A 14,736-nucleotide genomic window follows, 5' to 3' on the forward strand; every position below is an offset into this window, starting at 1 on the left:
GCCCATAGGGTAGGGGTGCACCAGAATCTATCCAGATAGAGCAGGGACCAGAAGGATGAGAGCACCGGGTCCAAGGGGTCAAGTAACGGCAGCCTCCCATTAATACTATAGAACCATCAAAGTTGTGGCGGGCGAGAACGAGGGTGCTAAACAGACAACTTGGCATGGTAGGGGCGCCAGGAGAGATCACGGCCGCTCCTGGGTCCCCGCTCTGTGACAAAGTGGTGCATTGGTGGGGAAGCTGGCCGTGCATGGGGAAGGAACCCATGTCCCTTAAAAGGGAAGAACGAACGAAGAAAGAAGGGGGAAGAAAAGAAATCCGATGCCTGATGGCAGCAGAGGCAGAGAAAACGCAGGAAATAGAATGGCTGCTTGCTCATGAGGCTCAGAAGGGTCAAGAGAGGGAGGAAAGGTTGCAGCAGATGAGGCGGAAATGACGGCCTGGATGGCACAGTCTCCTGAGGGTGGTACAATACAGGCAGGGGAACAATAGGAGATGCAGCAGAAGCTGGAAGTGGCCAGAGGTGTAATAGCAGTCCTGCAAAAGGAAGTCCACACCCAAGTGGACCAAATAGAAGGTCTAAATGAGGACCTGGAAAGATGGCAAGAGAGATGCTTGGGGGCCGAACATCTGCTTAATCAGCTGCAAGAAGAACTAAGTCAAAGCTGTACCCAAACTGAGCAAAATAGCAAGGTGATAGCACGTGAAATGGAAAACATAAAAGCTTTTATGGTAAACCATGAGACACTGCGTGACCAATATCTATCCCTTGAAGGGGAGCTAGCAGACTGCAAGAAAGAGAAGGATGGGTTAAGGGTTCAAGTGCAGAGTCTGGAGACAGAAAAAGACCACATTGGAGAACAGGCCCAGTCACTCAGAACTCTCCTAAAAGATAGCTAGGCCAAAGAAACAAGCATAGAGGCAGAAAAAGGGCAGCTACAACTGGAACTGCAAACTGCGAGGAAACAGGTTCAGAGGTTGGTGGCTGACAATAAGAGACTGCAGGAGGCAAATAATCAGATGGCCATAAACATCCGAGAGCTCAAGGAAGTTGGGAGGTCAAAGGAGAGGGGAACAGCAGGGCAGGAACTGCAGGCTGTGAAGAATATGAATACCCTAAGGGAAAGGCTGGAGGCTTTTGAAATTCAATTAGCGGGATACATGAGAGCCGCTAAATCTGAGTTACATGAGAGGGGGTTACTCATCGAGTCGCTGAAGCAAGCAGAAGCACAAGTTGAGAACATCTGGCCCAAACTTATGCGATGCTTAGAGAGAAGAACTGCCCAGGGCCAAGAATCTGGAAGGCCCTAGAGAGGGAGTTGGGCCAGAACAGCCAGGGAGGAGTCCTAAGGAAGAGAGCCCCCTAAAAGAGAAATTGGAGGCCTTAAAAAGGGAGGCTCTGTCGGGGGCCCAGAAATATTGGGACCTAAGGTGGGACCAGTGGCGGGACTCGCACGCCCAAGAGATGAACTAGTTAAGATATCAACTGAGGGAGCTATCCTTCTGGCAGAGTAAGGGAGAAGGAGCCGTACGGGAGTCAGAGCAGCTAGAAATAACCAACCTAATAGGGGGAGAAACAACAAGGATAGACAAATGTATCCCCCCTCAGAGTGAGACCTCCTGCCCGGTATACAGAGGAAAGACCGTGAAAATCCGCAGCCCAAGACTGCAGAAGTCAGAAACAGGCCCCATGAAAAGGGGAACAGTTCAGCCCAAGAAGGAAGATAGAGCTGAGGGTCAGGAGAGAAAGAGGAAGGAGCAATCAATTAAGGGAACAACTGAGACTAAGAGAAGACCTCAGCTATATGTGAATAGCCTGCCTAGACATACCAAGTGGAGGACACTAAAAAGGATCCTCGAGGCCAGAATAGGAAAGGTGGCCTATGTAGAAATTTATGAGGGGCCTGGAGGGAGATCCACTGGCCAGGGAAGAGTGGAATTTTGGAGTGAAGAAGATGCCCAGAAGGCACTGAAGTGCCAGTGGGAGATATGGGGCAAGCTCCAAGACATCCAGGAAGACAGGGAGAGAACCCGACAACTTACCGGGAAGAAAGGACCCAGGTGGTGGGGAAAAGGAAATGAGGCTTCGGAGGGAAGACAGAAGCTTAGCAAGTGAAGGGCGCAATCTACCACGGTTGGCTAGTGTTGGGGGGACTACCTGTGGCGGGTACATCCCAAAAAATCCCACGTGGTGTGCCTTGGGGAAAAGGCGAGTTGGAGGCGCCTAAAAACCTCCGCCTCCAGTACGTGAGCTGGTGAAGGTCGAATGAAAGGCCAAGAGAAGAACCCTTGAGGGATACCACACCTCGCAAAATGGAAGAGCGACCCTGGTGAGTCTTGAACTTAAGGGGGGAGGTGTGTCACAGGGGCACTCTGGTGCCCTACTCCTAGGGAGGGATACAGGTGCCGGTTGCTGGGGCAACTGCAGTTGGTCAGCTGACCGGGGGAGGGGGGCAGGGCCTGGAGTATATAAACAGCCCAGGCTGAAGCCTACCAGGCAGTTCCCTCTGGCAGCCTGAGCAGCGGCAGCTCTGCGGCAGGGCAGGGCAGGGCAGGGCAGCCTGACCGTCCGAGCGTCGGCATGAGGATACGGGGTAGAGAGAACCCTGACAGGGAGGTACTGAAGGAGGGCCAGGGTTGCACAGAATTTATGTTATGGCCAGGAGGCTTATTTTGGGTTACAGCCGGTTGGCTCATGGGTTTGTTTCAGTTTGGTTGTGTGTGTAACACCGGAGGACCGGGAGAGGCTGTAGGGGTTGGAGGAGGCCTCAGGGGAGCTCCCCAGTAGCAGGGGGGTACCTGGTGCCCTGGGAGGGCACAGTAATTTGGTACCAGGGAAGGCACAGCTGTTTGTGTGCTGCAGAGGGGTGCTGTGTTTTGGGGTGTCCTGACCCCAGCCCAGTGTGGGTGACGACGGGAGGAGCTAGTGGGGTGTCCCGACCCCAGCCCAGAGGGGCAGCATCGGGAGTAAAGTCCAGTGGGCATAAGGCCCATGAGGAGGATCAAGGGACCAGGTACAGCTATGGCAACCTGAGCGCCAACCGTGGGAGACGAGGCTCCAGTGCGGGCAACTGGACTGCGGGAAGCATGGGAAACAAAGCCCCAGTGCGGGCGAGAGCACATGAGTGCGGGGAGACAGGCCCCAGTGGGGCACTGCCGGTACGGAAGACAGGCCCAGAAGGGGGCAAGCCTACAGAGAAGCCCCAGGGGAGGGCGAGCGTATGACTTGAGCGCCTGGTGCGTACAAGGTTAGAGGGCCCAGAGAGGGCGCGTACAAGGTTAGAGGGCCCGGGGAGGGTGAGCATACGAGTAAGACACCCCAGAAGGGGTCACTAAGGAAGAGTATAGACACGATAACGGCCGGAACACCTCTGAGGCTTGGGGCATGGTATTAGGGGTGGAAGGAGCCACGCGGTGCCCATAGGGTAGGGGTGCACCAGAATCTATCCAGATAGAGCAGGGACCAGAACGGTGGGAGCACTGGGTCCAAGGGGTCAAGTAACGGCAGCCTCCCATTAATACTATAGAACCATCAAAGTCGTGGCGGGCGAGAACGAGGGTGCTAAACAGACAACATGGCATGGTAGGGGCGCCAGGAGAGATCAGGGCCGCTCCTGGGTCCCCGCTCCATGACAGTTGCGTGCATATTAGGACTTCCAGTTCTCCCTGCTTATTCCCCTATGCCTTACATTAGTATATAAACACTTTAGGTATCTCTTATAGACTTGTTAAGATGCCTTATGATGAATCCATTTCATAAGAAGCATGTATCCAAATTACCTTGTTCTTTATTTATCAGGGGGCTTTTGTCTCCATCCCCTGTTAAACCTAGTTTAAAGCCCTCTCTTCTTCAGCCAATCCTCTATCCTGCTTGAGATGGAATATTATAGTGCTAGGTATATTATTGCAGTATTGAACATAACACCTTCAGTTTTACTCACCTGATCTGTGGGTGTGTAGTCTTCCATACTGACACTGTCAATTCTTTCTAGAAAGCTAGAAGAAAAACACAGCTCCAATTAGTCATGCAAATTCTTGAATACTATACAATATAATTTTTGTGACCTTTTCAAGTTTTAGGCTCTACACATTTAATGCAGGACAGATTCATGTTTAAAACCTAAATAATTTACCTTCACTGAGTATATGTATTCTGTACCCAACTTCTTATTAACCAGTCCTTGCTTCAGTATACCTTAATACTTCACATACCATATATACCTTTCCCCAAGAAATAAGCCCCCCCAAATTGTGCTGTGCATCTTAAGGGGGAAGCTGATTTTTTTCCGAAGGAGAAGCACCTCGCCTTGATTCCTGTTCCATGGGGCAGCAGCAGTAGTGGAATTTGTATATAGGCAGTTCAGGGAGACAACTGACTTAATGGATCATTTTTCTTTATTTAGCAGGTGTTAAGGATCGTCTCTCCTTTTTAATGTTCCACCAATCAACTAACTCACTAGTTTCTTCAGGCAGTTTTGCTGTCTGCTAGCTCCTTCTGGTCTCTCTTCTCTTATTTCACAGCCATGGAGACTCTTTAGCTCTTTTCACAATCTTAGACTACCCATGCAGACCAGTTTTCAGCAATACCCAATACTTCAGTCTTAGTTGAGCAAGAAAGGGAGTGTAAATCAGCTAAAGTCTAGGCCCTGTCCCTGCTCTATGCAGCCATCATCCTGGAAAAACCTTTTCCCTTTCTGCCTTTCAAAAACAAGTTGCTCGTCTTATTCTGGGCCATGCTGTATGTAAGAAAACATGGTAATACTTCCTACTGATACACAGTGACAACACTTGGGAACAACCAAATAGGATAAAGGCAAATAAGGATTTTGCAAACAACCTATACATCTACACAATTTGACAGGATATTATGTATTTGTGTGCAGCGCTGTTTAGCTCTAAAATCTGCATGTTGGTTAAAAAAGGTGGAAGAACGGGTTTATTTTATAAAAGAAGTGTAGAATAAAGTTAATTGAATTTTTCATTAACACACACGCAGCTTCAGATTCAAATAATTCCCTACTGTATTTGCAATGGACACATGAAAACACACAATTGGAGAGCAAAACTGACTGGAAATTGAAATGAAACTATACTGTTTATTTGCATTTTCCTGCTGAGTGAAACAGATACAGTACAAGTAAAGAAGCACTAGAAACATCAAAAAAGTGAATGACTAATTTTACCACATACCTTCTAAAATTATTTTAATTTTTACTAATGTACAAAGAGTGTTTTATAACATAAGGAGATGAGCATATGATGATAATATGACTCGGAATTTATACAAGTAATTACAATATGTAGGCTTCTCTCCTGCCCTTTCAATATCCCTGTTCTATGGATTTTTAAATTTGCTTATTTGAGCCTAGATGTCTTATTTTCAGGGACTGCCTAAATGACTTCTTTCTTTAATTTCTAGCTGGTTATTGGGTGTACAATCTTTGGCAGGGATCCCTCATTGAATGGTTCAACATACTATAATGTAATCAAGGTTTCGTTATTAACTGGAAAATCCCCCCTCCTTTCCTAATTTTTAAGGGTGTGCCTGTGGAATATATTTCATTGCAGTGGGAAACTGGAAAAAATGGTGAACTCTTGACTCTCAGTGTGACTCACTTTAAACAAGTGGGTTCACACACACTGACTGCTTGCAAAAAAACCACCCTGCCAAAGCTTGTATGTTATGCTCAAAACAGTTTCCCACGGAGACAAATTTAAAGGGAAAAAATACAATATATAAAATGTTACTTTTGATTGTTTTTTCCACTGCTATAACTTCAGATATTTGATTTTTAAATGAGTATTCTCTTTCATAACCCCCACTTTTCCTTTTGAATTATCCCAGCATGAGGACACAGCTTAGTGTTTATGATATCACTATCTAATCCTATATAAAGAGAGTATAACTGCAAAATAATGACAAACTAAAACTCAAACCCAACATAAACTTCCCAAGCCTTTAGATACGAATCCTGCAAACTCATGTTTATCACATATATTTAATTATAGCAGCTACAACTACCCTGAAATAGCCTTATCTGCTCTCAGTTGATTCACTTTAATGAGCATGGAGGTAAGTGATTAAATTTTTACTGCTTTTCCTACTATTATCCCTGCAGTCAGTGTTATTTGAGAGTGAGCTAGATTTTTTAAAAACTGATATATATTATCAGCAAAACGTTTAGTTAAGGCCAGTAGGAGAGACTCAGAGGAAATGGAGGAGGAGGAGGGAAAGAAAAAAAGAAACACCCCCCAAACAAATGAACCACACCTCCATGTGGAGTTTTCTCTCGATTATTCTGCTGACAGGCAATGACTCAGCCTATGCTGGTCATTCAAGTCGAGTTCCCGAATCTCTGGTTCTCTCGTATCCCAGGTTTTAAAGTTTGATTTAAGTTGTGTTAAACAAATTCATTAAAGATCTAGAAATGAAGGTGAGCATTAAGGTAGCAAAATTTGCAGATGACACAGAATCACTTTGGGTAGTCAAACCCAGAAAGAGTTGTGAAGAATTCAGAGGAGCCTAATCCAGACAGATGATGAGCAACATGGCTGACAATGTTCCAATTTCCAGTAATTCACAGTAGACAGAAACAACCTGAGCTACTTTTATACCTTCTAGGGTTCTGAAAGTAAGCATATCATCACAAAAAGGGGCCCGGCCATTACTGTGGAAATGTCTATGAATTTTTCTGTTTATTGGGCAGCTGCAGTCTAAAAAACAAAATTGCATATGCAATGGAATGGTGGATAACACAAAAAATATCATTCACCATTATCTGAAAATCAGCGTTACATCTTCATCTGCATTCCTGCGTGCACTGTGGGTCAAATCATCTCAAATCAGAGGAGGTTCAGGCAAGGATTGGGAGACATTGGAACATAATTAGGAACATAGGAAAATTTTCATCTGGGGAGGGGCTGAAAAGTTGGGGACTATTTACCCTAAACGTAGATGGGGAAGAAGTGGGGAACATGTTAAAGTATATAAAAGAGTGACTTGTACAGAGAATGTAGATCATGAGCTTCTGTTCTCCTTATCTCATGACACATGAAAATGAGGACATTCAATTAACCTGAAAGGGGCAAATTCAAAACTGACCAAAAGTAACACTTTTTTCTACACATGACAATTTGACTGTGGCACTCTGCCACAGGGTTTTACTGAGGCCAATAACTTAGCATGATTCAACTGGGCATTTCTACAGATAAGAATATTCATAATTATTTGATAAAACACTAACAAATTTGGGAAGGGATGCAATGCCCTGCACCTAAATTTAAGAAAATCACTAACAGTGGTGGCCTTAAGGTTGTTGGGGCCCTGGGCAAGAGAGTCATTTTTTAGAGGCTGAATTTTGATGACCTATAAGCAGGTCGGACATTTTTTTATTTCAATTTCACTTTGTCCTATCCATGAACCTGCAGTGAAAGTATCTTAATACAGTATTGATAATACAAATATTCAGTGTGATTAATTTTTATTTTTATAAAGTGTGGGGCCCTGGGCAGTCGCCTGGTTTGTCCTCCCATAAGGCTGCTACTACTAGGGATAACAAAAACCTTCAGAGGGAGTGGGTTATGTCACATCTGCCTGTTATAGGCTTTTCATACCTGAAGAAACTTGGTTCTGGCTACTCTCAGAGACAGGATGGTAAACCTCGGGTGGATTCAACATGTAAACTGCCATGTTTCTCTGACAGAAAGCAGAACACGGTTGCACCTGAGAGACTAACTGGTTCAGAGACATGAGATTTCATAAGAACAACCGACTCCATCACATGTTAGGAATGGACTGCTGGGAATGCTGATAATATATGAAAATGTTTGTAAATTAATTGGCTTAGCTCCCTGGAAAATTAAAGAATGTAAAAAATTGGATTGGTAAAGTTAAAAAAATAATAATCACGAGCTACTGACACTATTATATCTATTATTATGCCTATCTTTAGTTTTATAAATAATCTTCGTGAGTTTCCTAGGAAACTCAGCCAACATTTAGTTTGACAAGCAATCTCTAAATTTGATATTATGCAAGCTGCGAACAGAGGAGCACAGATTTCAGATCTGCATGCCAGTGCACACAGGAACTATGAAGAAGTATTATTCTCTCTAAAAAAACCATGACAATTTGAAGAGCAGTAGTGGCCAGAATCATATTTTTGAAAAGAGGATTTCTAAATACGCAAGTAACAGAAAACAATAAACTATGAAAAAAATCCATTTCTAATTAGGTGAATTATGAAATTATTTTAGACCAGTGGTTCTCAAGCTTTTTAGACTCCAGACACCCATCAAACCATTGAAGGCATCCCTTGGGAAATACTAGCTCTTTGCTTTCATTTTTTTTTGACACTGGAAAAATAATAGAGCAAAGAACAAAGAAAGACAATGGCAGGTCAGAAATGTTTTTGACGCTAGATTCCTATTTGTAATCTCTGGGTTTATCTAGTGAATCCTGTGCAAGTGTTTGTACACTTAAGTACTAATATTGTGCAGCATCCCATGACATCCTTAAAATGATTTTGTGGCACCCTAGGGTATGCTGACATCCTGGTGGAGAATCAGTGTTTTAGGCAGGTACTCCTACCATAAACAAAAGAACAAGGCAATTATTTGTTCTTTGGAACACAATAAAAACTGAAAACTTTACTACGTCTACATCAGTGTATTTTGATGCTTAATATTTTGGGAACACTGTATGATAAACTGCTAAGAGTGATAACAACTTACATTTGTTATGTTCCTTCAACTGTTTCATCTATTATCTTTCCACTGCTACATCTTTCCGAGTATTATCTTAACACTCCAAACTGGTAATATCAAACAGCTACAATTTAAAACAAGAAATCGATGCTACAGCAAAATATTTTCTTCTTTACTCAACAATACAAGGGTCTGCAATCCAATATTCAATCCTTCATCTACGACAAGTCTGTAATCTTTGAAGTCTTTCATGACCAGAAACTGGAAATGGGAATTATATACCAGTGGAACGCAGATTCCTGATTTCTTAGTTTTCGCTCATATTCCTTGGAGATACCTGCTTTCTGAGACTGAGCTACATATTTTATAGTCTCAGACATTTTGAAATATTAACTAGATATATATTTAAGCAGAAAAAAAATCAGTAAGACTGAATCTGTTTTAAATTGAGATACTATAGTACTCTGCATTGTTAACATGTAATATTTCTGGTTGTTTAAATGATCACAGAATAAAATATTTAATACAAACTTGGAGAATGTTACTAAACTTCACATTTACTTATGCAACTTTTAATTGCATAATTAGTTTTTTGCATCACATTTACTTTTTTGCATCATCTCTTGAGACTCTGTCTTTTCTTGCACTTCCTGTTCGTGGTCCAGGATTTAAAAGAACCTATTTCAACTGCCAAATACACCTACAGATGGGAGATTGAGCAGGCAGCTGCAAGTGTGCAAGATGCTACAGGACAAGGAGAGTGGAACCTGGGCTTTTAAAAAGGTGAACTGTTTTGGAAGCTCTTGAATGCATATGGTAATTTTTAAGAGTAGATAAGAGGATGGCCCCTAGAGGGCAGCATGTACTAAACCACATTTTCCCTTGTGTGCTTGGACAGACCCTTACTGCTGTAACTCATGTTACAGCCTCTTCACTGGAACAATATTCATATGTTTAATAGCATGAACTCCACAGGAAAAATGCGAAAGGAAATATCAATAGAATCTAAATTTAATGCATGTTGCTTGAATTTACTTTGATAGCCCTTAACTTGTCAGAGTATAAATAAAAAATTCTGTATTATTCTTCCAGCGATATACAGGTGTAACAGTTCCTGTCACTGTGGTAACGAGGGATTGCATATATGATACTGGAAATGATAGGATCTGTTTAGAGAAACAGAAGCACCTTGCTAAGTTGTTCCATGATTTAGCCTCTTACAGTTCACAGCAACATGTCAACTGTCTTTGGAAAACGCCATACTAAAAAGAGTCTTAACAACATGGTTGGATGCCAGAGGAAGACTCTTCCCCCCTTTTCATCTGTGGAGGAGTCCCCAGGTTCTTGGCCTTGCTGCTGAGAAGTGTCAGATCCTCTCCAGATTACAATGGTCTTCTGTTTTTTTAAAATTTGGTGTAGTGGGAACACTCCTATGGACTTCTAGTTAGGACTTCTTATCAGACCCTTGAACAATATAATGTGACAGTGAACAGCAAAGCATGGTAACCTTAAGGATGCTTTTGTAGGTTGTAAAATATCATCACATCCCACTAAGGAGCTGGGCTACTGAATTATGTCCCTCCTGTAGCTCTTTCACGAACCTTTGGCCTACATTGAAGTGCAGTGAATTACAATAGTCCAATCTAAAAGAGATCAATTTATGAACTATTGTGGCCAAATAATCAGCCAACAGGGATAAACAAATGTGTGAACTGGAATTTGAATGAAGGGGGGGGAGAGAGGGGGATGCATTTCTTAAAAAAAACTATCAAAGAAATCCTTTGGTGTTATTGATAATCATCTCTCTTGGTTCTGGTATCTACAGTGCTTGATCATCCTAACTTCTGTACTAGACCACCCATGATAAAAATAGCTAGATATAGGTAGAGCTATCGCTGCCATCTTATTAGTATGCTTGCACTAACCATCAAACCCCATTTCCTGAAACAAGTAGGGCTCAATTAAACAGCAAAGCAAAAAACAATTATATATGCTTATGCTTTACCAATATTATTAAACCACATATTTCAATATCCTTGAGGGAGGGACTATTTTAACCCCAGTTAAATATAATGTAACCCCAATTTACAGAGAAACACAGATCAAGGAGTTAGAAGCAGTGAAAGATTAAAAGTAAACTGGGTCAATAGCTAACTGAACCAAAGGGGCCCCTCAACCAACCAAAAGCGCCCTGATGCAACTAATTTAAGTGCTGGCAGGCTTGAGGAGTACAAAGAAAAATAACTTGATTCTGGAGAACTTGTATGACACAGCATTTTAGTCTTTTTGTTATATAAACAACAAACAACCTAGAAACAGGCATTCAGTTTAAATTCACTTTCAGCTTCCCTCACTTACAGTTTAATTTCTCTTTCACTTGTAAATTTGTCTTTTCTTGCTATTTTCTGTGCAGAAAGACCCTATAACTTTTCACTAGAGTCTGAAGCCACTAACCTAAAAAATACAGGAAAAGTTATTCAACTGTACTAAATGTGCTAGATATGGCTGTAGTAACTTCATCCTGTTTCATAATTTGCCTTTTTAATTGAAGAAACAAAAAGGACTGAACAGTGTTACTTTCCCATCCACCCAAAGGGATTAACAAGAAACAATGGCATTGAGACTGCAATATATATCTTTAGCAGTACGGACCCATAGAGACCCTTATTCATCTCTCTTCCCCAGTGCATGATCTCAGGGACTAAGGAAGGAGAAGGGCAAAGAACTAAGGAAAAAGAGGAATAAGATAATTTCTGCTAAACTAGGGCTTGGTACAGACATTTGGAGATGCTAGGGGAAGGATAGACTGAATTAAAAAGAGCCACATGATCTAAGGTAAGTCAGGATGTAGGGGCTAATGGAGGAAGTTGGGAGAATTAGGGGGCAAGCTGGATCCGCAGGAAGGTTCAGGGGGCCAGGTAGCATTTGAGGGTGGGATGGGGAGGCAGGCAGGGTCCACAGGAGGGATTGGGGGCCAGACAGCATCTATTGGAGGTCAATGAGGTCTGGGAGGGTTTGGTGGGATCAATGGGGCTTACAGGGTCTGCAGGAAGCCCTGAGGGGGACCAGGGGATATTTTAGCCCCCCAACCCTGCCTTGGTGAAGTGATTCCCCCCACCATTCCTTCTGCCCTCTGCACATTGGGACATACTTCCTTGGCTCCTGGCATTGGCAAACAATGATAAAACCAGCACTGGGAATGGCTTGCAAGATGGGGGGGTTGTGGGAAGGGGTGAGGGACTGGGCTCTAAAAATAGTCCATGCCAGAGGGGGTAGGTAGGAAAAGCTCAGCCCTGGAATTGAGGGCAGTTGCTGGGCTTTCCTAGCCCTGGGAACTGTACACAAGTTTAGGGAAGTGAAAAATGGCCAACCCAATGTAAATTACACTACCTTGGAGGAAGGGTTAACTTAGATCAGGTCAGCCATTTTTAGACTGATCAAACCTTCCTGGAACTTCTTTACAGTTTGCACTTAGACTGACCTAACTAGGGATCCAAGAGTGCAGACAGAAGTGCAGCTCCCTGGTGTAACTGAGAAGACTTTGCAGGAAGTGTTCTGAGCATGGTGGGGGTGCTGATTGTGGCGTGGCGGTGGCTCTGGAGCAAAGGAGCTAACTCCTGTTAGTCCTGGCCTTCCACCACCTATGGCTGGCTGCAGCCTACAGGTGGTTTCCCCTAGCAATGGCCCCTCCTCCCAGGGAAGCTGCGATGTTTTCAGAATGGGAGGGGGAAGGGAGCAGAGGAAGCTCAGTCTAGGGGTTCCACAGCTGGTGCTGGAGGGTGGGATGGGTGAACTGGAGCTCCCTCCCAACCTTGGGAGGGAGGGGGCACTACCTGCCCCACCCTCCAGCAGGGGCTGAAAAACCCTCAGACTGAACTCCCTCTGCTCCCTTTCTCTCTTCCCATTCTGAAAACAGAGACAGGCTGGTAGGCAGGCAGACAGAAGTTACAGAAGAGGCTCTGTTTTGAAACATCTTTATCTGATCTGTCATGCAGACCACTTCCTGCACTATATCAGGTGAAAATTGTTACTTCTGCCTACACCCCCAACTGTAAGGTCCACACCTGGTCGAACGAAGTTAGATTGGATGGCCAATTTTAAAGTGTTCTAACTTTCCCCTAGCCTGCTCTCCTGTTCCCAACAGCTGTATATACCCTAGTTTATAGTCATATTTCATTCCTAAGGGTGAAAATGATTCAGATTTATTTGTTCCAAACACAAGCCAAAACAGAAGCAAATCTATTATCTGATATTTGGGTTTGTATATATAGAACCTGATTTTGATCTCACTTACACAAGTGTAATTCCGTTAACTTCAGTAGGGTAACATTTGACTTATACTGGCATAACTGAAATTCAAGTTTATTATTGAAATTATTATTAAAATTAATCGTATGTGAGGTAAATTCACCCTTATACAATCACTGTGGTGGAAGCCCGTAGTCAGCTGCTTTGTGCAGTGCATCCTGGGAGTGCTGTGCACGAAAATATAGTCTCTTGTGTGGATGTGTGCTCCTCACTTGTTGTCTGCAACACATATTACTGTAGTTACCATCTCCATTATGGTAACATTTACCACCACCCTGTGCTTGTGTGTACTGTTTGCTGTTAGTGAGTACCAAAATTGTCTTGTAAAAGTGCTAGAAATGGGTCTGGGAGTCAGTACAGCTGAGGTCTTGTAACATATCCCTATTTGTTACATTGTAAAGTGGGTTCCCTTTATGTGAATTCAAGTTATGTGCCGTTTTCCAGGAACGCATGGGCAGCCTAAAACGAGGGAAACCTGTATACCACATTATAAATGCTCAACAATCTGTGAATTATTCTCATTATCTCTGTAACACAGGCTACACATACAGAACATTCTGCAGTCAGAACAGCTTCTTTCTATGGAGGGTCAAAAGAAAATAAAAACATTAAGATCTTATTACATATCTAGGAAAGATTTGGATCCTAAAGTGCTTTGCGAACTTAAACTGATACATGATACTTAACGGTCACTTCACTGGCACAGTGGAATGAAACAACTATTTAATATCATATAGCAACACTATACACCAGCTTAGGACAGGAAGTGAAGAATACCTGAAATGTCAGGGGATTTAAATAAGCTGAATTTAATTACCCAATTAGAATTTGGCTGTAGGGTCTTTAATATGTCAGAGTTAATCAGGATCTTGGTTTTACACTTTACTCACAAAAGCAGACAGAAAAATTCCACAGAAAAGTCTTTAGTTTGCTTCTTTCAATAAAAACTTTAACACTTAAGTTAATGGAAGCTGAACTACGGGCAACAGTCTTGTTAATATTTGGACTTATCAAGTACATCAGATTTATGAGCACCAACTACGTACCAGAAACACTCTTCAGTGCAATCTCATTTGGGAATGCTAAAGGTTGTTGGAAGGATGTCAAAAGAAAGCAAAGCTTCTCTCTACTGGATATTCCAAACCCAGCTTTCTTTTTTATTTGAAAGCTTATCTTAGTACAATGATGTGGGGACTCTCATTCTGTGCAACTTCTGAATTCTGGTTGAAATTCTGCAGTTGTTATGAAAAACTGTTACACTGTGGACATCGCTTCAGATTACATGGAATCCAATATGTACTTTAAGTCGTTAGCCATGTCCCTCCCAAACTAGGGACAACACTGGTTGTTTAACCTTTTCACAGTAATCTATTTGAGCAGGAGTGTCTTGGAACAATGGATATGCATAGGCGGTTGCCCAAGTGTAGAAATTTATCTAAGTTCTCTGACGGGGCCTAGAGAGAAATCAGGTACCAGCAAGTTAGGGTAGCAGCTTAGAGACTACCTTGTTCAAAAATTGCATATGCTTTCATAAGGGACAGCCTACTTCATCAGGTGCTTCACAGAAAGATTATAACAGAACAATTTCAGAGCTATCATCTAGGAAAGCATATGCATTTTTGAATGAGTAAGTCACTAAGGTGCTACCCTGTCCTACTTTCTGCAGAGGATTGGTGAAGGAGAGTAAGGCATGTGCCCTTGGCAGTTGTGGGGGTCTGGCG

General features: G+C 42.9%; 1 protein-coding gene across 1 annotated transcript in view; it reads right to left on the reverse strand.

Annotated features, from left to right (window-relative positions):
- The window catches only part of GNAL (G protein subunit alpha L), a 191,532-nt gene that overhangs the window by 21,886 nt on the left and 154,910 nt on the right, over positions 1–14,736 (reverse strand). Inside the window, exon 6 of the mRNA XM_019545823.1 lies at positions 3,943–3,997. Within this exon, the coding sequence (XP_019401368.1) occupies positions 3,943–3,997 (55 nt within the window). The remainder of the gene's footprint in view (positions 1–3,942; positions 3,998–14,736) is intronic.

The sequence above is a fragment of the Crocodylus porosus genome, unplaced genomic scaffold (assembly GCF_001723895.1).
Source record: "Crocodylus porosus isolate Cpor-Errol unplaced genomic scaffold, CroPor_comp1, whole genome shotgun sequence".
In the NCBI taxonomy this organism is placed as follows: Eukaryota; Metazoa; Chordata; order Crocodylia; family Crocodylidae; genus Crocodylus; species Crocodylus porosus.